The 20,953-nt window shown below is 44.6% G+C and overlaps 1 protein-coding gene across 1 annotated transcript; it reads left to right on the top strand.

Annotated features, from left to right (window-relative positions):
- Positions 1–1,596: 1,596 nt before the first annotated feature.
- On the top strand, positions 1,597–20,422 carry LOC119102565 (uncharacterized). Its single transcript, XM_037225961.1, has 13 exons — positions 1,597–1,754; positions 3,034–3,169; positions 5,424–5,551; positions 8,997–9,092; positions 9,220–9,324; positions 9,745–9,846; positions 11,987–12,097; positions 12,390–12,494; positions 12,887–13,031; positions 16,811–16,971; positions 17,334–17,438; positions 19,763–19,867; positions 20,097–20,422. The coding sequence occupies exons 1-13, from the start codon at positions 1,619–1,621 to the stop codon at positions 20,225–20,227; spliced, it is 1,566 nt and encodes a 521-aa protein (XP_037081856.1). The 5' UTR covers positions 1,597–1,618; the 3' UTR covers positions 20,228–20,422.
- The last annotated feature ends 531 nt before the right edge of the window (positions 20,423–20,953 follow it).

The raw sequence follows: 20,953 nt of genomic DNA, 5'->3' as shown, positions 1-20,953 counted from the left end.
GAGAGAGAGAGAGAGAGAGGAATATATATATATATATCTAGATAGATAGATAGATAGATAGATATAGATAGATAGATATATATATATATATATATATATATATATATATCTATATCTATATCTATATCTATATCTATATCTATATATATATAGATAGATAGATATATAGATAGATAGATAGATAGATAGATAGATAGATAGATAGGTTGGAATATTTTGGCAGAATCCTTTCTTTTATACCTGTTTGATTAAATACCATTGCTGACTCAGCATTGGCGAGCTTTTTGACGCATCGTTGTGGTTTCCGGGCTTTTGACTTGGCATCATCGCTTAGATTAAAGATGGTTCGCACAAAATTTCTCAGATATTCGTCGATCTTTACATTCTAAGGTTTCAAAATCATATCTCATCGTCGGAGAAGACTGAATAGCACAAGAAATAGGTTTCGAGTTGGAAAAGACAACAATCGTGCACTTCTATTGGAAAACATCTGTTGGTCCAGAGAACACAAATGCAGCAGGTCTCATTGAAGTAAGACAGAATCCTATTTTCACTTTAATGCATATAAGATACACTCATAGCAGGAACACTTCAAAGACGCAATGAGAACACTATGGCCACAATCACATCAATACTGGTGACCGCCACCACCAAATAGTTCACGAGTTGTGCAAGAAGTTGTTTGTCTGTTTAGGGTTGTTCGTTAATGCATATCCTTTCCCAAATTTGAAGGCGTCTTCTGTCATTGCACGCCCGTAAAATGTCAGTGTTGTCTGCTAGTTGTTGTGTCAATGTCCGGTCGTGTTCGTGTCGCATGTGGTCCAGAGGTGCCCCGTCATGTAAGTGCATTGTTAGGGGTCGTGAGAGTGCCGTTGTGGTCACACCAAGGTAGTGCATCGAACGATGTTTGCAGCCTTCGATGTTGCATTTTGATTGATACACTACATGGGTACATTTTAGTTTGTAGGGTTTGTCTGGGCTGTGTCTCATAAGAAAGTTAGGGATCCTCTCATTATGTCGAGAGATTATTTCCTGTAAAGCTTTTTCGCCTTGTTCGTGGGCAGATGTCATTTGATTTTGACAATAGAGTTCGACGGTTGGTTGGATGTCTTGTCATGGTTTGCTGTCAAAGTGTCTTGTCATATGTCATGGTATTTTGTTTTCAACGTCAGAATTTGGAAAACCGTTGTTAACCAAGATCTGTCCGATTCTGTACACACACACACACACACACACATATGTATATATATATATATATATATATATATATATATATGTATATATGTGTGTGTGTGTGTGTACATATGCATGTATGCGCAAATATCTGATTCCATGTATCTAATGATGTATATGTATATGCTTTTGCTTATGTATGCTATGTATATGCTTATGTGTATGATATATATGTATGTGCTTATATATCTATATATACTTTTGTGTATTATGTGAACATAGTAAAAGTTGTAACTGCAAAGGTATCAACGCATACCAAGAATGTCATATCATAACGAAAAAGCTTTCAGCTTTTGTGCTACGATGTACAAGAACGCTGAACGCTGAAAGCCAGGAAGTGATGGAGTTTCCAATGTCCCGCAGAGATGGGTGTCGGTGTGTGGCGATGCCGGCGGCGCTGGTGACACTTTCCGAAGCCTGCCGATGTCCCATTGCCAGAGGGGCCACGGCAGCGACGGACTCCTACTCGGTCCTGACCGTCAGTGTGTGGAGACGTAACCTGGACTCCCTGAAGAACAGAGGTTAGATAACGGGCCGGGGTGTGACCGACCGGAGGTCAGATAACGGGCCGGGGTTGTGGCTGGCTGGAGGTCAGATAAGGGGCCGGGGGTGTGGCCGACCGGAGGTCAGATAACGGGCCGGGGGTCTGGCCGGCTAGCGGTCAGGTAACGGGCTGGGGTTGTGGCCGACCGGAGGTCAGATGGCGGACCGGGGGTGTGGCCGGCTAGCGGTCAGATAACGTGTCAGGGTGTGGCCGACCAGAGGTCAGATGACGGACCGGGGGTGTGTGGCCGGCTAGCGGTCAGATAACGTGTCAGGGTGTGGCCGACCAGAGGTCAGATGACGGGCCGGAGGTGTGGCCCGCTAGCGGTCAGGTGACGGGCCAGGGGTGTGGCCGGCTAGTGGTGAGATGAAGGGCCGGAGGTATGACCGGCTAGCGGCCAGATGGTGGGCCAAACGTGTGTCCAGTACTGATAGCTCAGCAGCATATTTTTCCATCTCCTCGCACGGGCTGTGAACGAGTGGCGATGACACCAGAGCAGCAGGACATGCGGTCATTGAACGTGTAATGTTTTTACGGCCATAATGACGGTACAAAATTGACTTCTGAAAGTGTTCACGGCAAGCGTATCACTTGCAATTTCTACATTGCACTTCAGAGGCCTTGAATCCGTACCGTGCTAGTTACCGCAATTATCTGACAGGTTGAATCATCACCCAGTCGGGGAAGTCCCAAGATATCGTATTAAGTGTCCCACCAATATATTGCATTCCGGAAATGATATCTGGGGCTACAATGAAAACAAAGTGCTGTGCCAAAACGTGAAACGTGTGATTCACACCGCTAATGGTCAAAATGTATTTATTACCATACCCTTTTGGTGCTATGTCACTTACTGATGATATCAAAGTACATAGCTGGGCATGAGTATGTTTTTTTTATTTCACTTTCACTTATTTTATTTCAACACAGTATGCTTTTAAGTATGTCCCAAATGTCATTCAAGGCTTATGTTGTAGATATTCCAAATATTTCATGCCTGCAACTATGTGTGATGTATCTAAAAACTTGCCGTCATTTTCCCGCTCCACTTCCTACGTTTCCCTGCCACTGTAACGCATTCGCTCTCACATCTACCGTTCATAGCATCGCTAAGACAATCCGTATTCCGAGCTACCTCATGCCATCGCAGCCTCCACACAATGTCTAGCGTGTAACACGTCCGGCCCGACCCAGTCGAGTTAGCCCGGGGAGGAGGGTCCTCAGTCACTGACGTCCGGTGTCTGCTGCGCCGCCAGCTGGCCACCGCGTGCTCTGGGTGGCGGAGCGTCCGGCGTCGGTGCGCTGGCGCGCGCAGCCGGGCCGCACCAGCCTGGTCGACTGCTTCGTCGCCTGTCGCGACCTGGCAGGCACGCGACTCATGCTGCTCGGAGTGTGAGTCGAAGATTGGTGGACATCTCACTGACGCGCGCGAGCTGGAGGAGCGCTGCATCTGCATCTACCAAGGCGTCACTGGGAGCTGACTAACGACGCTGGGATCACATCAACGTGTTCGACATTAATGTCAATTTGACTGCATTCATCCAATGTGTTGGAGTTTGGCTGACTGCTTAGACTTAAATTTGACAACTGTGTTGTGTTAAAATATGTTGCATCGACCGGTTTAGCTTCACCTTATTCAGAGTCCGGGAAGTTATACGGGAACGTATTTAATCGCTAACAAAGGTCATGTCAGGTCCACTTATTAATGACAAAGCAGAATTGTTCGCGGTGTCTTAGGCTGTGGCAAATTGCTTAGTAATCCAATGCATTTAGCAAACTGAAAACTTCTGAGCAGGCCAATTTGGGTTCAACAGGTCATATTGCCCGGAATCCATATCCCCTACCGCAGTCAACCATAGCCGATGACCTGACCGGAGCCCCACCTGACTTAAAGGGAGTGTTCCACATTTATATGGCTTTTGAACTAAAATAGCTATCTTGAAGATCATGCGGTGCTGTTAACAGTCCTGTCCTTTCTAAGACCTAAACCCATCAAGTTTCTTAGCTTTACGTCTGCAAAGATGTGCAGACCATTTCGGGAGAACTCTTTCAGTCATCCAGGCGTCTACGACGCCATAATAACGTCATTTAGATCGCGTCATTCCTTTGCTATGCGGCAATCCAGACCAAGAAAATATGATTGTTGAATCATTCAAATATGGCGTTAGTGTGCACGTTCGTGAGCACGACTGCCGCCAATTGCCTCTAAATCAATGTTCTGCAAGATACGACTACGTAATCAAACAATGACGCATTGAGGAGCATATTTACCAAGTAGAGCAACTGCAGTGTCTAGAGTAGTCTTCTCCACCTAGAAGTATATCAATGGTTATAAGCGAGATTATTGCATTTTATCTGACGCTTGCTTCAATATCTTCAAAGGTGGAACGGTTCCGTTAACTCTGCTAGGGGCCTTCACCGTTGGATCGTTAACAATATGGTACGCTTTTAACGCATAAGTCGAAGGCCTCTCCGTTGCCAGCAAGCTGTGAAGTATGCGACGTGCTACAACTACAAGCACCCAAATGTCGTAATATTGGGGCTTTCTGAAAACAATTACTGCGGTTGCTGATGATCTTGCGGATGTATGAAGACCGTCCAATTTCAAAAAAATATATTTGTCTTAGTCTATGATGTCATGACCTATACGATAACCGCAAACTATAGGACTAAGGCTATCGATTAACGTTTCAATTTCTTTAACCGGTGATTGGACATTGAAATACTGAGACCGCTTGCGGCGGTTCGTGAAATACCCCAGGCGGTGTTTGAACATTTTTTATTTATTTAAAAAGCATGCCACAGTAGTGTCGCCGTCTAAAATTCGTGTTTGCATTACAACAAAGCTGCTTGTGGGCGTGCCTGGGCTGCACCGTACATATATATATACGTGTGGCCCGATTTATCTGCTACACGTTAGAGGGAGTGTTCTACATTTATATGTGGCTTTGAACGGAAATAGCCATCTTGAAGAGCTTTCGGCGCTGTGTACAATCCAGCCCTCCATAGACTAAAGCCCCTCTAGTTTTTGAGCTAAATGGCCGAGAAGATGGGAAAAGGTATATCGGGGAGGGTATTTCAGAGTCACCTTGACATTCATGACGTCATAATAACGTCTTTCAACTCCTGCCATCCTATAAGCCATGCGGCGAGCCAGGCTAAGAAAATCTAATTAATCTGGCGTTCGTGATGGCGGTTTCTAAATACAACGACCGTCAGTTGGTTCTCAATCAAAATTGTATTATTTACGATGACGTAATCAAACCATGACGTCTTGAGAAGCATATTTTCTTAACAGACATCTGTGCTGTCTGGAGCGATCTTTTCCACTTAAAAAGTACACCAGAAGTGGTATATATATATATATGTGTGTGTGTGTGTGTATATTCATCTTATATCATCTCATTTGATGGTTCCTTGAATATCTTCATAAATGAAATATTTCCCAGAGATAAATTTATTACAAAACTTTATGATCTTATTCACTCAGAGCAAGCCGGGAAATGCGACTTGAAAAAAACATTTTTAACCTTAAGAAATACTGAGCACATGTGTTGTGATCGAGATGCTGCGTGGTCTCGGACGGTTCTGCTGTAGATGTTAACAATGCCTTGGCGAATCCATTTATCGGGGTTGTTTTTCACAGAAATGGATGTGAGTGCGGATCAACTGACACAGCTGGCAACGTGACTGTTCGCGAGTGGAAAATGGATTCTTCACAAGGAAAAGCAGCGCAAGGATTCCTCCTTGTTGAGAAGAATGAAAAGTCTGCCGGTAAGAGTCAAAATTTTATACTTTCTCAGCGTGTTGTTGTGTGGCAACGACGTAATTCAGCTATATTGATGAAAAGTACTCGTTACACGGCGCGTTTCTATTCAACAGCAATGGATCCCATTGAGCCAGAAGTGCTTTTGAACTAGGGTGGGAGCAAAAAATTTCATCGCAAAAAGGCTGCCCGGGAGTGAAAAATTCAAGTTACAAAAGATGAAACTTATGAGCTAGTGAATGATGCTTCAGCAGACATCAATTTCAGGGTGGCGTGGACGTAATATCATAAACCTGACAAACTGTTTTGTTTCTTAACATCTTAGGCCATTAACGTGAAGCAGAATACATTAAAGCATAGCAACTTCATGACAGTGTAATAAGCATAACGCAATTCAGTAACACCAATAATTTGATGCTGCACTTTGCACTTCCCTTCCGCAGCGTTTTAAACACAATACAAAGCAAAGGAATTCAACAACAACAGAAAATTCAACAAGCATAAAGCTCTTAAACAAAAAAAAACCTTGGACTCCTAAACATCAAGTCATCACCAAGTCAAGCACAACACACATACCTTTGGCTTCTGTTAAGATAGGGTCAGGGAAAACAAACATTTTGTCAGTGTGGCTTACAAAATACCAATGTTTATTTCCATGAAAGTAGCCTAACTATGTCTAACCTAGGGAGGTCTTACTTCATCTCATCCTGTCTAACCTGTTGGTATCACAACAGCAGTTGCGAGTTACTGATACCTGCGCAATTCCTATTGTCACTTGCCATGCACTTAACCAACTTAACCTTACTTAGAGTAGCCTATATGTTGAACGCCATCTCAACTCACCTACCTGTTGAGAGCAGCACTTATGATAACAACATGATAAAGCTCATTTTTTGGCTGGTTTCAGCTTGCCTTTGTATTCAGTTCATTTGTGTATGCTTGTTGACATCAGACAAAGTTGACAACACACAAATGAAAACACTTCAAATAACTTGAACAACCTATTCTGATCGCCATGGTTAACCTCTGTCAAGAGCAACAATGGGTATGCTCCACAAAACAATCGCTCTTCTCCAAAAGTAACATAACTTTCAGATGACCATGCCAATTTGGTGCTTGCATTTTCAGCTGCAGCAAAGGCATCTATTTAGACCTGTTAACTCATATATAATGACGTAATTGTGATGTTGGCTTCACATTTTCAATGCAATGGTCTATTTGCTTAATGTCGATATTTACCTCATATTATATTTGCTCTGCACCTTACAGCATCAGTGTTAAAAATATAGTGCATATATATAGTAGTCATTTGTCAGTCACCAAACCATGACGACTATGGAAAAAATCTGGTTAAAGCAACCATGAGGGACCACTTCAAGAAATTTGGGACAAATAATCAAGAATGTGGAACGAAATAAGCCCATTGCATGCTTGTGGCATCACAACGTGTCTTAGACAAAGTTCGATGCATTAGGACAGCAAATGGCTAGTTATGGTTACAAATCATGCGTTGACAGCGGTTTGAGGTAAGCAATTACTTGGTCCACGGGAGACTTACTGGCTTTTTTCAGGGCGCGCTTCTCCCTGGCCCCCCAAAACAAAAAGTCAGTACCACACTTTGCACAGTTTGCTGACAAACAGAGTCATCCCACCCACCCCCCCAAACATAAATAGCAATCACGTCCACCAATCTAAGAGATTAAAATGCGAAATAAGTAAGAAGCGTGCATGATAAACATTTCCGGAAGGCAGAATTTCGCCATCAAACACTTCTGTGTTAGCTGCGTCAGGTCTGTCCCAAAGCAGCATACATGGCAGCATAAGGATAGCCTTGTCAGGGAGCCTGGTGAGACACTCGAAAGGCTTAGATTTATCATTATCGAGCACCGCCATGAGCCAAAGATGGCTAACCGAGGGTTTAAGAGGGCAAAAATGGCGGTAAAAATAAGTTTTGTAAATTGTCTCTTTCATTCCCGGTGAATTGTTCACTTGCATATCAAACATGTTTGGGCGGCTGGCGAATTAATCCGATTTATGTACAAAATACGTGCACATTTGCAGTTGGAGCATCTTGCACATGAATTGGTCAACAATTTAAGCAACAGATGGTACCTCTAAAGGCAGTGGGGAAAGGAAGGAAAATTAAAGTGGTATCACACTCGTATGATACCAGGAAAAACAAAAGTAGTGAGATGAATATAAAGACTGAAACTTTTTTGGAAAAGTTTTGTTATCAGCCGATTTGGCTTAAAATATGTTAAAATAAGTGCTCAAATTGTGATATTCATCTTGTAAATTCTATTCAGAAGACCCGTATTGAATTTTTCACTGCTGCATTTCGGGAGTGATGCAATTTGGTCGTCAAGTTTCTTCGGATAAAAGAAATACCTGAAGCAAAATTCTCTACCAGGCCTTGCTGGTGTTTGCACCAGGCTCTCCTTTCGTGATGTGGTGGCGAGACCGAAAAATTGGGGATGTGTGAAAACCTTGCATTTGGCACACTGGCGCCGATCGTGATGCATCTTGTAAACAAACCAAACTCGACGCGTGCAAGCGGCTGGAGTCGCGGGGGTGTCTTGGACTTTAAGGTACCTGGTGCCCTTGCTCTGTGCATACATAGACACGATTCAGATTTCGGCGTTAATGTTAACTCTTAAAGTTGTACTGATCACAAAATCCAGCTCACGACATAATGTCCTGAATTTATCTTTTTTGCGCCGTCTGGAGCATCAACAGCTTATCAAGGGTCAGATACATTACATCATTTGCTGAAAGAGTATGAACTCCCTATGTCTTCGTTAATTCTTTACTTTAATTTGTGTTTTTGGAGGGTTAATACAAACTACCAAATAACCATAACGTTTGCTCCCACCTAATGAAATTGCAGATGAGAGCGGAATGGCAAAGATGAAGATGAAACTGAGCTGGAAGCTGTAAAACTGAAAATTTAATGAGTTAACCTAGCTTTACAACCGTACAGTATCTGGAAGGAATGACTTATTCGTGTTGCACGCCTCCAAAATAAAGAGACGCCGTTCAGTAACTTACCTGCCCGACAATAATTATTTTTCTTGCACTCCTGAAATTAAGTAGTACTTCTTATCGGAAGGTAGGTAGCGCTCTGGGACTACTACACTCCCTCTCGTCCAAGAAGCTAGAAAAAAGCACGCTGCGTCCGAGAACAGCTTCATGCATGATCAGCCTTCTTGTAGCAATGCCCTTCATGCATTTCATGTATTTGGTATAGTTGTTTCCCTGGTAACAAATAATGATAATTAAATGTGGGCAGCATCCAGCACGTTGTGAAGGATGGATTACATAGTCACTCTAGGTTGCTCACGCAACCGAATTGGAATGTTAAGTTGTCAGCCCGTACGTGTAGCTGGAGAAGCCCGTTTTAAAAATAAAAGTACAGGCGTCACCTTAAACTAATCACAAATATTCGCTTTTCAGGTTTCCGGCCTCGGACCTTTGAATGGAACCATGACGTAAAAGAGGCAAAATTCGAGAACACCACTGGCAAGAACGTGAAACAAGCATGGATGCCAGGTAGGTTAACTATCGGTCGTGTCAATGCTTTTTCCACTCAGAATAGCACTTACCAAGAGCAAAGCAACTCGATGAAAAATTGCCACATATGGCTGTTGCTTGACAAAGTAATGATGTTCTGTTCTAGGACCAGCTACCAACAGCTCTGAACATCCGGAATCATCCCAAAATGTGACCTACAACGGTGAAAATACTGACAGTAAAGAAACCCATCGTCAGCGCTCCCTTACAGGTTTGTCACAATTAAATATATATGTTTGCAGCCCTTTTATTCAGAGCTAAGGAATCTTTATATGCCGTGATGTATGCACGCGCGTACGTATGACAAAGATAAGATCCTTACGGATTGTACCTATGGGCATACAATGGGCGTTTGCATTGCCTGCCTGGACGCTCTATTGTGTTGTTGCCCGCCATCAGCCCTACAATTACGTTTGTCTTAATTTACCATTTCCAGCTTCTTTCTGTTCAATATTCATCCCCAGTTGCAAGATACACCCACCCTTGTTTTTTACAAGGACTTTAACTTTCATTTTTCATGAAGTCCCTCCTTTACGAGCATTTGTTTTCTTAAACGCGCATTTAAGCGGTGGTTTTAGAAGTGTCATGTCTTTCACATTGCTTAGTTAACAAGTCGAAATGTTTTAAAAAGTTACAGGAGAAAATATCACCATCACCTCCAACAAACGAACCCACTACATCATGGCAAAGGCTTTTTTGACGGAACCAGACAAGTCGCTGAACAGAGAAACCGGTGAGTAAAAACGAAGTACACAAGACTGGTCAACAAATCAAAGCGCATTGCTGTTATAAATAAAGCCCACGTCTTCAATGTAACTAACTAGGTTTTGGTAGATTGTTGACGCTATTGCGGTAGTAAGAAAGTGTGCAAGTGGGAGTTGCTCGTGGAATTCAATAGCGCTAGCGGCATTAAACGCTGGCTGACGTTACCGCAAATGTTAGCGGCAGTCACATGCACCTATGTCGAGTTAGTGTCGCACAAAATTCTATCAATATGTTTCAAACATACAAGTGGCTATCGCCAAAGGCTTGCATTGCTGCCTAACGCTTTTTCCAGTACCTGTAATAACTTTAGAACCAAATATTGCATTCCGTACCACTCGTTTAAAGTAACCCCACCAAGCTTTTGATATAACTCCTGAACCATGGGGCCAAGGCTTCCACCATATTTCCTGTACGTGTGAAACGAAAAAATTATGCATTCTGAACCAACACAATTTGACGCAAGGTCAGGTACCGAAGTTTGACGCCAGCAGTGAATGCCTACACATCTAGTTTAGCTTAGACAGCTAGTGTCTTGCAACAAACTTCACCGTTTGGAACTGCTTGAGATAAGCCATCACTTGGCTTAACCGCTTGTCGGTGGGGATCAGTGACAGGACATGTCACACCAGCTCACCACCTGTTGTCACGTGAGTTACAAACTTCAGGCTAAAAGAGCTCGCACCTTTCGTAAATAGACGGGTCAACACAGCTCACTTACTTTCAAAACAGTTGCTACTATGCTTAAGTTAGATGAGCCATAATATCAGAGAAATCCCATCGTTGTCGTGAGCCGGCCGTGTGTGATTTCACTTTGACCCATTCCGACATTTCATGTTTCACCTTTCTGAACACCATGGCGGGATACATAATCGGCGGCTCGTGATGTCATCCATATGTGATATTCAACTAAACAGCTCCTGCAAGCAGACAGCAGAGGACTGGCCACTACCGTTCGATTTTTCCTGACTGTCAGCAAGGTTCTGAGGTAGCAGGGCTGCTTTTACCAAGCCAAAACCCTCGACGCCTGCGGAATACTCCAGGCGGTATCGGGGCATAGCATTTGGATTCTAGTTCTCAATCGCTCCGTGTGTAGAGCTGCGTAAGCAACTGACGTCATTCCTCCTCACAACATGTATCCTTGCCTGTGCGTGTCTGTCCATTGACCTTTATGCGGGCAAGCCTTTCGTATCCCTCGCACTTTCTCCATCTAAGTGTTCATTTAGTTCAGTTATGAGGCTTTTTAGTCTACCACGATGGGATATTTATCTCCAAGGATACTTATCTCCTATGCATGGTGCCGTGTGGCGCCTTAACATGGTTTGGTATAAATTATACTGGAAGAAGTAATGGCCAGAAAGGAAGCTTTTTCGCAGCTACGTAGGCATTCTCCGTCATAGGTAGAATTCCAGCAGGCTCTTTCCTAGATAATTATGTTTGTATGCGAGTGGCTGGCCTCGTAATTGAAGGCTCGCGATTTTGAGACCAAACAGTTGTTTGTTCAGATCCCGCCCAGACACGAACACATACCCGGAGACCACTAAAACTAACTTCCAAGCATTTCGTTATGAACTGTTTTCACCTTCCATGTTTTTTTTTTGGAAATTATGAGTTGTCTAGTTTGCGTAATACGACATAAATAAAATAGTTCCGCCCCATCTGTACAAGCCCCGCTTCAGCCTAGTGCAGGAGAGCATGTGAAAATAGCAAACATGAGCACATTCAAGAAAGTGACATTCAGGTGCTTAGCCCGTTTAAATTTGTAAAATTGAGTAAACTTGTGTGTGCATTTAAAATGGCTTATTCACCAAGCAAAAATTGTGTTTTCTGGTTCTGTCAAATCCATGGATTTATTTATCAATGTCAATGGCCACAGTTCATCAATACCAATTATTTGACAGTGCATCAATCCAACCCATGATTCGAAAGCTCTCCAATTCAATCCGCGATCTCCGATTGCGTACTCCGAGCATTTCCTACATATCTAAGTTGCAGATCCGCGACAGATTATGTTTTTATGCGGCTTACAACTACTTGTAATTTGTCATAGTTGCGATGGCCTGCAATACTTGCGTTGGGTGTTGTCAATTGAAACAGCTCTTTCGTTCCAGCGGCCCAGAACAGTAGTTCCAGCGCAGTTACCGAATTCCTTGGCCGTTCAATGTATCCTGCAACATACCGACGAATTAAGAAGCGGCAACTCGTTCATACCCGAGTGGTCGGTAAGTGCTCAATACTGTTCTGGCATTCTCTGTTCACGCACATCTGGTGAAGTCTGCACACTGCTGTACCGTACTTAAATGTATACACTCACATAACACGCAGCCAAATGGACGCATCGCTAATTGGTTGAGCCTTATGGTCATGGCCTCATGTCTCCCAATAAACCGTTAAGTTAATTATCCACAACATTGTTCTTGGGCCCATTCGATCTGGTAACAATGCATATCAAATGCGGTAACTTACCAGGTCTGCAAGAGGAGAAGCGACTGACCCTTGTCCTCCGTGATCCAGCCAAGCAGTCTGGCGTGCAGTCGCGGGTGGCCAGGGCGGTGCTTGACGGCGGCCAAGAGAGACGGCGCCGCGTGACTGAGTACTTCAACGGCACGATACTTCTGAGTAAGCGCGTCTGCGCGTGACGTGATCACAGGTGGACCTGTTGGGAAAGCACTGTGGCGGGGTTACATCGGGACTTGGTACCAGTTCGTTCCAAACAAAAGACGCTGGGCTCGTGTTGAGTAGTTGAAACAATCTGGGTTCGCCCCTCCCCAAAATGCGTGTCATTTTCCGCACGTGTCACGGCACTCAGAGAGCGCAGCCACCGACATGACACGCTCTTCACGCCTGCTGGGACGGCCTGAACGCTTCCCGTCCAGCTGTAGCCAGTCGCGAGGTGCTGAGTAGTTGTAACACCTGCCTGCCCCGGAGACGCCGGGACGTCACTTGGCGCGTCGAGAATACGATGTCCCGGCGACTTGTCATAACTGGGATGCATTGCGCCCGCGCTGTAGTAAAGCCCGCAGTGAATGGAACGTGCTACGTGGGACCGGCGAACAAAACCTACTGGAAATCCGCCAACGTCAGCGCCGACAACCACCTGAAATGTCTCTGCCACTGTCTGGATAAGGAGCAGCTCTTTGTGGCCATCTTAGAAGGGTGAGGAAAGAGCTTTGAACCCGCTTGATCTGCTTGGAGGAACGGCATAATAGGTAGGCAGAACGGTGTGCAGATGTAAAGCAGCCAATGTCGTCTCTCATGATCGTAACCACTGGTGAGCGTCCCGTGAAGAGCGTTCACGGGTTTTTCCCACGCGGCTATCAGCAGCACCAGGCTGGACACTGCCGCCCCTCCACGATGATGTACTGCCTGAATTCTGACATCCGGCACCATCCTTCATAATTCCTCGGCAGGGGAGGAACGAGTTGTTTCATCCGACTGCTTCGCCAGCCCAGCCTACCCGTCCTGTCATGCTCTGGTCTTGTCTCCCGTTCCGTCTGTTCCCGATTTGACTCGACGTAAATTGATTACGCCGGATGTTAACGATGACCCGCACCGGACACTATCTTAGAAAACTACTCACCGCGATCATCAGGCACCATGAACACCGACTGAGTCTCAGGAACGTACATAACATAAAAATGTTTGAACCAGGACCTACGGAGTTTGTACGTCCAGCCTAGGACGAAGATTCCGAACACATTTCAGATTTTAAGAATATTTCCCCAGCCGTTAATTTTGTAAGGCATTTGACTGGGTTTTGAATCGAATTACGTATGCATCTGCCGACGCAACTACAATAATTATCGCAAAAATAACTTATCTGGGATGATATCGCATTATTTCGCTAACAGGCTAATCAATGTCGTATCATGATACTATTCTTTTTGGCACACCGTCAATGCGGCCTGTTTGGATAAGTGAACTATGCATGTGTAGTGTAATTTAGCCGGATCGCCAACACCAAATGTTTCATATTCTAACGTTTTTTTCCCTCCGGATGCAGAAACCAGTGAAAGGGGTGTCCCACATTTCGGGCGTATTTCAAAACAATATTCTATCGAAACCTCAGGACTAGCTGCGTCTAAAAATAGCACTGGGAAGTGGTAAAGCAGCACCGTCAAAACATAACAAAGATGCCAATTTCAATTATTCTTCGAGCCTAAATTGAGCCGTCAGTGCTTTGTTGCAGCACTTCCCTTCCTCCCTGCAGCCGCGACCACCGTCTTCATGACAATGGCCGTGCGCACCTCTAGTGGTGCGAATAACAGACCGTTTGTGGTTGGCCCAGCGTGCAAGGGCCTGTTACCGAAGAGCACATAGGTTGAAATCTGAAACATTCCGTCACACGGATCATGCATACTCCCATTTCCAAAGTTAAAGTGCGCCTCGAAAATAGTCACTGTAGTAAACGCCGTTGGGGAGAAACCAAAAGCCACAGTACGACGTTTCTTGAATTGGCGGGATAAAAGCTTCACGTTCGCATATCTTCTGGTCTTAGCAGCGTTCCAAGCTTTTATAGCTCGTCTAATTTATTGTGCAAACATTTGAAAACATTGGGCTGTTGCAAACATTACAAAGTACGCACGTTGGCAACAGCAAGGCAAATGAAGTGCATGACATTCATAGTGGTGAGCAGTGAGTCAGATGAGATTTCTCACGCAGGGTCGGCTGTTTCAAACCGGAAGTCTAAGCCATTTAGAAGGATTTTGAGAGAACTGGTGTTACTGATCAAATCGTGCGTAACTGGGATACTCCCTTGAGGAATGCTATGTAAATGTTGAGAACTCGGCGAACGCTGGTGAAATTTAAATGTTAGCCAGCTCGTAAATTAAGGCGAATGTTCCGCACTTGAAAATATTGGAGCAAGCATTAGATATGATTAAATAAGCCCATCTATAACTATTGGTATACTTTTATGAGGAAGAGATCGTCCTGGACAATACAATTTCTCTGTTAAATAAGAAAGTTCCTCAATACGTCATTATTTGATTAAGCCATGGTACCCTACACAACAACTGTTGAGAGCCAACTGACGGCCGTTATATCTGAAATTTGCGCCACGAACGCCAGATATGAACGACTTGACAATTATACTTTTTCTTGGCTTTGATCGCCGCATGACTAATGAAATGGCACGATTTCGATGGGTTATTATGGCGTCATAGATGCCTTAGCGACCTTGAAATGGTCTCCCCGAAACAGTCTGCACATCTTCGTGGGTGCCTAGTTCAGAAACTTGAAGGGTTTAGGGCAGAAGAAGGACAGGGCCGCGAACTGTACCAAATGATGTTTGAGATAGCTAGTTCAGCTCAAAACCCCCTACAAATGTGAAACACTCGCTTTAACCTCCGTCATGGAGCTTTGGGCAGCCCAACACTAGATAAAGGTAAAGGTGAAGGTTGTAAACGTAAAGGTAAATATAGGTACGAAGGAAAGAAGCTAAAGGTAGAGATAAAGGTGAAAATTGTGAACGACACGGCGGGGTGAGGCGGGAAAGACGCTGATAACTAAACTGAAATGCATTTACACAACAATTACCAACGCAGACTGTTAATAGGGGCCGTTTACTGCTAGTCGAATAACTGCACAAATAACTATCACGATTTGCATGGATCGATGCTACAACAAAAATGAACGTTTGACATCATGAATCCTGTAGCAAAGAAGCCAAGCTGGGATATCATCTCAGTAGAAAATCATGATCACTTCCCTGCCTGCAGCTAGAAACGCAATCTAGACGTTCCTGATGATCATAAGTAAAGACATTTAGACACTGTTTAGCAAACTGACAACCATGAGGGATCATAGGGGCTGTAGTGGAATGAAGTTTATTTTATCGCGAAAACGACTAGCGGTTGAAACCTACCAGTTCGCCATAACAAATATGATAAGCAGCGTAAAATGTAGTGGATGCCTTAATGTGGCGATGGAAGAAGAAACATGCGTATTTGAGACAGTTTGCAGATCTCTGACACATTTTGCGCGCGTTAAATTGCTTTATCCTCATGGTACCAAGCATATGTAGCACTTAATTTGAGACCAAAATCGACTCAACCCAATCAAAGCGGTTTGAGATACGGAACTTCCCCTGTCATACGTAGTTGAAACTTCAAGGGCGTTAGCAAGCAACTTAGAATGGTTCATATGATGTCATTTTGGTGCAATTCTTGCACAGTTGATGGCCTTTGCTGAGCGAGGACGGTGTCAAAATATGTAAGTTAAATGAACCGTATCCAAAACAACGCTATAAATTTCCAATCGCTCACGGTACCATTTGTACATGGCATGTCTAGTCGAGGCAATGGGATATCTGTATATATATATATATATATATATGTATATATATATATATGTATATATATATATATATATATATATATATATATATATATATATATATATATATATGTTTGATTAAAAAATAACTGCTGACTCAGCATTGACGAGCGTTTTGATGCATCGTTCTAGTTTCCGGGCCTTTGACTTGGCGTCATCGCTTAGATTAAGTATGGTTCGCACAAAATTACTCATATATTCATCACTCATTCCATTCTAACGTTTCGAGATCCTATCTCATCGTCGGAGAAGACTAAATTGCACCAGAAATAAGTTTTGAGTTTTAAAGGACGAAAAATTGTGCACTACTGTTGGAAAGCATCTTTTGGTACGGAGAACATAAATGAAGCATGACTAATTGAAGTAGGACGGAATCCTATTTTCATTTTCGTACATGTAAGAAACACTCCTAATGGGAACACCACAAAGACACAATATATACATATATATATATATATATATATATATATATATATGTATATATGTATGTGTATCAATCTTACTGTATCGATATTTATGATATCTAAATTTTTAGCGTTGTTTTGGACAAGGTTGGTTTCATGTTTTTACGCGCTATACACATGCTTTGTGTTCCACAGTGGGAGCTGCTTCTGTGGTCTTAACAGTGACCAGATGGGGAACGTCACGTCAGGTGCGTTGCCGCCTGCTGCATGCCCCAAGGGCACTGAACGCACGACCTTCAGTGTCACCGGGTCTGTTCAGCCCCTCCTGCAGTACTGCAAACACGCCAATTCTTCAGGTCAGCCAAGCAATATAACTTTGACCACCGTCAAACTGTGATCGCCAGTGGTCTACTTTTTCTGGGATGGTTCCGCAAGTGACAGAGGTGGTGTTTGGAAACCTTGAGATATTGAACAAGCGTACCAAATGCAAGTAAAACTGATAATGGCCAGCATACGTGCATGTGACCCCGTATATTCACAATTAGGCACCAAGGTTATCAATGTCCCTGTCTACTCACTGATTAACCCACTAACAAACGCAAATAAATGAAAACTGATGATCAAAGGTATTCGGGCCTGTACCGTGGGGACCGCACATGCGTTTGCGGCACCATTCAAAACGCGGGTTGAAAAATCATCGACTCTATTTTCTTCGCAGAGTCAATACGGATCGGCGAAACAGGTCAGCACCGACGCACTCGGCTTGTGTTGTTCCACAGCCGAGGGATTCGGAGAATGATCTCGTCCGAGGACGGCCTGTCAGGTGGGCAGTTTGTATCCGCCTGCACTCAGGAGCTTACTGCACCGCTGGCCGTGAGAGTGCGCGCCTACACTCAGTGGCTTACTGCACCGCTGGCCGTGCGAGTGCGCGCCTACACTCAGTGGCTTACTGCACCGCTGGCCGTGAGAGTGCTCGCTTACACTCAGTGGCTTACTGCACGGCTGGCCGCACGAGTGCTCGCTTACACTCAATGGCTTTCCGCGCCGCTGGCTTACGAGTGCTCGCCTACACACAGTGGCTGACGGTACTGCTGGCCGTACGAGTGCTTGCCTACACTAAGAGGCTGATGGCACCGCTGGCCGTACGAGTGCTTGCCTACACTAAGAAGCTGACGGCACTGCTGGCCGTACGAGCGCTTGCCTACACTAAGAGGCTGACGGCACTGCTGGCCGTACGAGTGCTTGCTTGCAATAAGAGGCTGACGGCACTGCTGGCCGTACGAGCGCTTGCCTACACTAAGAGGCTGACGGCACTGCTGGCCGTACGAGTGCTTGCTTGCACTAAGAAGCTGACGGCACTGCTGGCCGCACGAGTGCTCGCCTGCACTCAGGCTGACGGGATTGCTGCCCGTGCGAGCGGCTATCAGGCTGTTTGTAATGTGGGGCAGTGGTGTTTGTTTGCTGGTTCAGCTGGCAGGAATGAACCGTCACCAGTTAACGCAGTCTGTATATATATATATAGATATAGATATAGATATATATATATATATATATATATATATATATATATATATATATATATATATATATATATATATATGCAAACGGGATTGCGTGCAAACAGGCAATGTACTGATTTCCAGTTTTTTTCCTTTTCGCTGCTTTCAAAATGGAACACAGCACGCTGGCTTGATATGTGAAGAAGTTTAAAAAATTAGATCATCTGTAACAAGGCAAAATTAGGACATACCGTGACGAGATTTAACGCAGAGGGTACGGACAACGGGCGTTAGAATTGCGAGAGAAAATAGCAACACTTATGGAGCAAACTCTTTGGATGACATTATCCCAAATGGTGAACATCAAACTTCGAAAATAGAGGGTGGGTCCTGATACCCACCCCCTCTCTAAATAGGTGTCATGGCTTCGTGCTCAGTACCTACGCCAGTGGTTAAAACTCAACCACCTCAAGGTTTCATTTATTTTTCGATTAGCCAGATCCACCGGCCTTCGGTGTTCGCTTTGCGCTCGTCGACGGCCGCCTGTTGTCCAGTCATCATTGGCAGAATGCTGAATGGAGCCCAGTCATGATTCACAGAACGCTGAATCGAATACTGCATCACTTCGCTCATCTCTATTCGACGCAAGTAATCTTTACTTTATGGGAGTGGAACTGGTCTCCAGTGATGTGTGCAGATGTGCTGTCATCACAAATAAATTGGAACTTGTAATAATAAGAAAAGGTAAAATGATCCCCACAAGGTTGATGAATCTTTAATAGTTCAGTCTTCGACTTTGTTGTGGCGAATAGCATCAGCCGTTATCCCCCACGTCGAGGAACGGTGGCCAGACTGGACTCGTCATCCCACCCTGCGTTTTGTCGCCGGCTCAAACACAGCGTGAAGAACTATTGGCACGGGAGAGTGTAGAGGGTGCATTCTGGCATTCGTTACCGGAGAGCACAAGCACTGGTATTGATGGCGACAGTTTAACAATGCTCCTGGGGTAATAAAACATCTGTGCGTCAGTCGGTTACGTGCTGTGTGTAGCGGTCACTGAGAGAAGTGGCGGAAGAAACACAGGTGGGCTGACTGGAAGGAATGGCCTTTGTTTATAATTAAGTGAATCGTGAATCCATGGTAAATAAATCTGGACTAGCGAGCCGTGAGAGCGACTTGAGAAATACTGAGAAGCGTGCGTGGATGGAAGAGCAAATGAGAACAACAGCTCCACACGCCGGCGAAGTCGCGTGAAAAGCAAATAGTTCTTTGACGCGGAGCCGATGTTTGCTCAAAATGACTGTACTGTGAAATAAGTCTTGGAACCTTGGATAAGATGCGCGAGCAATGTAAAAATGAAAAGTTGTGTTGAATATTTACGTACAGATCATTGTAAACTGGCACAGTAACGTCTCAGAAAGAACGGGGGGGGGGGGGGGGGGCACGCCAATGTTTAAGTCGATTCTTTCCGTACATCGCGATCAGGTTAATATTAAACACTCAAGTGTGTGTGTGTGGGGGGGGGGGGGGGGACATGCCCACTGCCCCACTCCTGTTTTTACACCATGTGCGAAAACACTTGCTTTAAGTAGATTCGTATGAAGTCTAGCACGCCTTTTACCTATAACATAACCCTTTTCCGTTTCAGCTATGCACACCTCACGTTCAGTTTTAAATAGAGCGACTTCCATGCACAAGAAGCATGCAAAAAACGGAACTATGATTGAAGGCAGATGGTCTCACCTTTATCCTAGTAAGTTTTTTGAGTGTTAAGTCACCTGTATAATCGCAAGGGATGACGAGATGACATGGCGCATTTTCATCAGGTATCAAATCACCTCACGTTTACGTGTCTGGCATACTGCACACTGCGTTCGTTTACGGTATCTTGCACACAATAAAAGTATGCCATAATATCCTGCGCCTGTTCATAATATCTTCTCGGCGTTGCATGATCCACCTGACCTGTTTCTTTTCGGCAGCTCCCTTCGCAAGGTTGTTTCGGCTAGAACTTGTGGAGAGACGAGTGGTGAACTACGACGAAACATACTTCTTCCACAAGGACGAAAGCATGGAAATGAGAAAATACAAGCGCATTAGTATGTTCTTATAGATGTTGAATATCGTAGTAAATATAAAATGCCACCAGAATCTGTGGAAGAATCTGTGTCCGAAGCAATGATCGGACGATTCGTATGCACGCAGACTTGCTGCGGCTATTTGACTCACGTTTGCCTATGAATCAACCACCTCACTGCATCACGTAGGTAAACCACCTCACAACGAATAGCAGGGGCCGCCCTGAATGTTGCCCCTACATTTGGTGCAATCGTTCTCGCTTGTAAGACCAACTGTCAACCACTTTCCTTTGGTGCAATGGGTTTGGTACGAGATAGTTTTCCCACCAAAGCACCAATGCAACATAATGTGTGACGACAGCATCGACCTAGATGGTCTCTCGAAGATCGCTTTGTCTGTTTCTTCTGCGGGAGGATGGCACGCTACAGTTCAAAGACGACTGCCAAGGAACTCGGCCATGAGCCAGCGGAAAACGTCGGCATCGCCCCATTGGCACACCGGATTCTCAGCAGGCTCCTTGTCCTGCTCTTTAGGTAACAGTTTACGATAAAAGTACGGTAAATCTGGCTAACATACGATAAAAGCATGATAGCATAACATAACGTTACGACTAGCATAAGCTTAGGCGGTGTCGTAACACGTAGCTACTCGGCGCAGCGGAGCTGGCCCAGGCGCACTCCCCGGCAGCGGACAGGTTACAGGGGTAGAGTGCTTCATGGCCGACACGGCATGGTTTTCTGTTATTGCTCCTAGCGTAAGG

This window comes from Pollicipes pollicipes, unplaced genomic scaffold, assembly GCF_011947565.3.
Source record: "Pollicipes pollicipes isolate AB1234 unplaced genomic scaffold, Ppol_2.1 Scaffold_5724;HRSCAF=6776_pilon_pilon_pilon, whole genome shotgun sequence".
Classification (NCBI taxonomy): Eukaryota; Metazoa; Arthropoda; class Thecostraca; order Pollicipedomorpha; family Pollicipedidae; genus Pollicipes; species Pollicipes pollicipes.
Note: the sequence above shows the minus strand (reverse complement) of the source record. Positions and strands in the feature narration are given on the sequence as shown.

Coding starts and splice junctions, on each gene's coding strand:
- LOC119102565 (XM_037225961.1), top strand. CDS start 1,619: ATGCCGGCGGCGCTGGTGACACTTTCCGAAGCCTGCCGATGTCCCATT. Junction 5,552..8,996: donor GAAGAATGAAAAGTCTGCCG/GTAAGAGTCAAA, acceptor TTCGCTTTTCAG/GTTTCCGGCCTCGGACCTTT. Junction 19,868..20,096: donor ATGGTCTCACCTTTATCCTA/GTAAGTTTTTTG, acceptor TCTTTTCGGCAG/CTCCCTTCGCAAGGTTGTTT.